Source organism: Mandrillus leucophaeus, unplaced genomic scaffold (assembly GCF_000951045.1).
Source record: "Mandrillus leucophaeus isolate KB7577 unplaced genomic scaffold, Mleu.le_1.0 Scaffold1645, whole genome shotgun sequence".
Classification (NCBI taxonomy): Eukaryota; Metazoa; Chordata; class Mammalia; order Primates; family Cercopithecidae; genus Mandrillus; species Mandrillus leucophaeus.
Genome location: NW_012101638.1, coordinates 30,923 through 32,376, shown reverse-complemented (window position 1 = coordinate 32,376; position 1,454 = coordinate 30,923). Strand labels below are relative to the sequence as shown.

Here is a 1,454-nt window from a genome sequence, read left to right as displayed (position 1 = left end):
TTTTTTTTTTTTAATTTGAGATGGAGTCTCGCTCCGTCACCCAGGCTGGAGCGCAGTGATGTGACCTCAGCTCACTGCAACCTCTGCCACCCGGGTTCAAACAATTCTTGTGCCTCAGCCTCCCAAGTAGTAGGGACTACAAGTGCACAACATCATGCCCAACTGATTTTTTTGTATTTTTAGTAGAGATGGGATTTTGGCATGTTGTCTAGGCTGGTCTCGAACTCCTGACCTCAGGTGATCTGCCTCCCTTAGTCTCCCAAAGTGCTGGGATTACAGGCGTGAGTCACCACGTCCAGCCCAAACTAATATACAATTGACTCAGATGAAGAAAAACCACTGGCTTATCTGTGGAGACTCAGGAATGTGGAGGCCTGCTTGGTGCTGAGATATTTTTAACTTGGTAACAGCTTTTAGTTATCATCCTCACTTTCCAAGGCAGGAAAATGTCTCTCAATTATTACTATTCACACAATGCAACCTTCTACTCAAATTCAGAGAATCCAGACACAGTTATGAAGAAATCATACTATTACCTGAATGAGGTGGTGCTCTGGTGTGTACAGGTGGTTGAAAACGGCATGGTACAGGACCTGGGCTCTGTTATATTGGAGTAAATCAGCAGCTGGCTGAAACCAGACAAAGTATCAAATTAAAAGAATAGTTTCCCAAGATTGGCAAATGTTGACCATCTTTGAAATTGGATTATGGGTATGAAGCATGAAGAACATGCCATCCCAAAATATGCCACATTGGTATCATGATAGTTTTGAGTTGAAAATATTGGAGAAACTGTAGATTCAGAAAGGGCGAGCTGACTTGTCTCTTTCTACAAGTAGCAAGTGATAAAAGATTCCTCTGGGTGGGGTATGCTTTCCATACCAGGGTAAGAAAACAGCCCTTACAGAGACTTGGAACTGAAGACTGCAATGCACCTACATAAACCGAACAAAGTAACCTTTATCTTCCACCTATCCATCCCCCCACCACCCCCAACCATATATGAGAGAGAGAGAGAGACAGAGAGAGAGAAAGGGAAAATTTACTGCTCCTAGCCAGATTTTCTTTGTCCTGTCATTTTTTTCTGACAGGACAAAGAAAATCTGGCTAGGGGTAGTTTAAAAAAAAAGATGAAAAATTTATCAATTCTTTGTCTAAAAAGTATAAAAGCATATTGCTTTGGTCACTTCTTCAGACTTCTCTCTCTTGTGAAGATCCCCATGTACACGTAAAACTAATAAAATGTGTATGGTTTCCTCTTGTTAATCTGCCTGTTGTCAAATTCGGTTTTCGATCCAGGAAAAGAGCCTACTACGAGATAAAAAGGGTGCTGAGGCTGGGCATGGTGGCTCACGCCTGTAATCAACCCCAGCACTTTAGGAGGCTGAGGTTGGTGGATCGCTTGAGGCCAGGAGTTCAAGACCAGCTTGGCCAACATGGCGAGACCCTACCTC

The 1,454-nt window shown here is 43.1% G+C and overlaps 1 protein-coding gene across 1 annotated transcript in view; it reads right to left on the bottom strand.

Annotated features, from left to right (window-relative positions):
* The window catches only part of TTI2 (TELO2 interacting protein 2), a 20,413-nt gene that overhangs the window by 7,419 nt on the left and 11,540 nt on the right, over nt 1–1,454 (bottom strand). Inside the window, exon 4 of the mRNA XM_011976365.1 lies at nt 537–629. Coding sequence (XP_011831755.1) covers nt 537–629 — 93 coding nt within the window. The remainder of the gene's footprint in view (nt 1–536; nt 630–1,454) is intronic.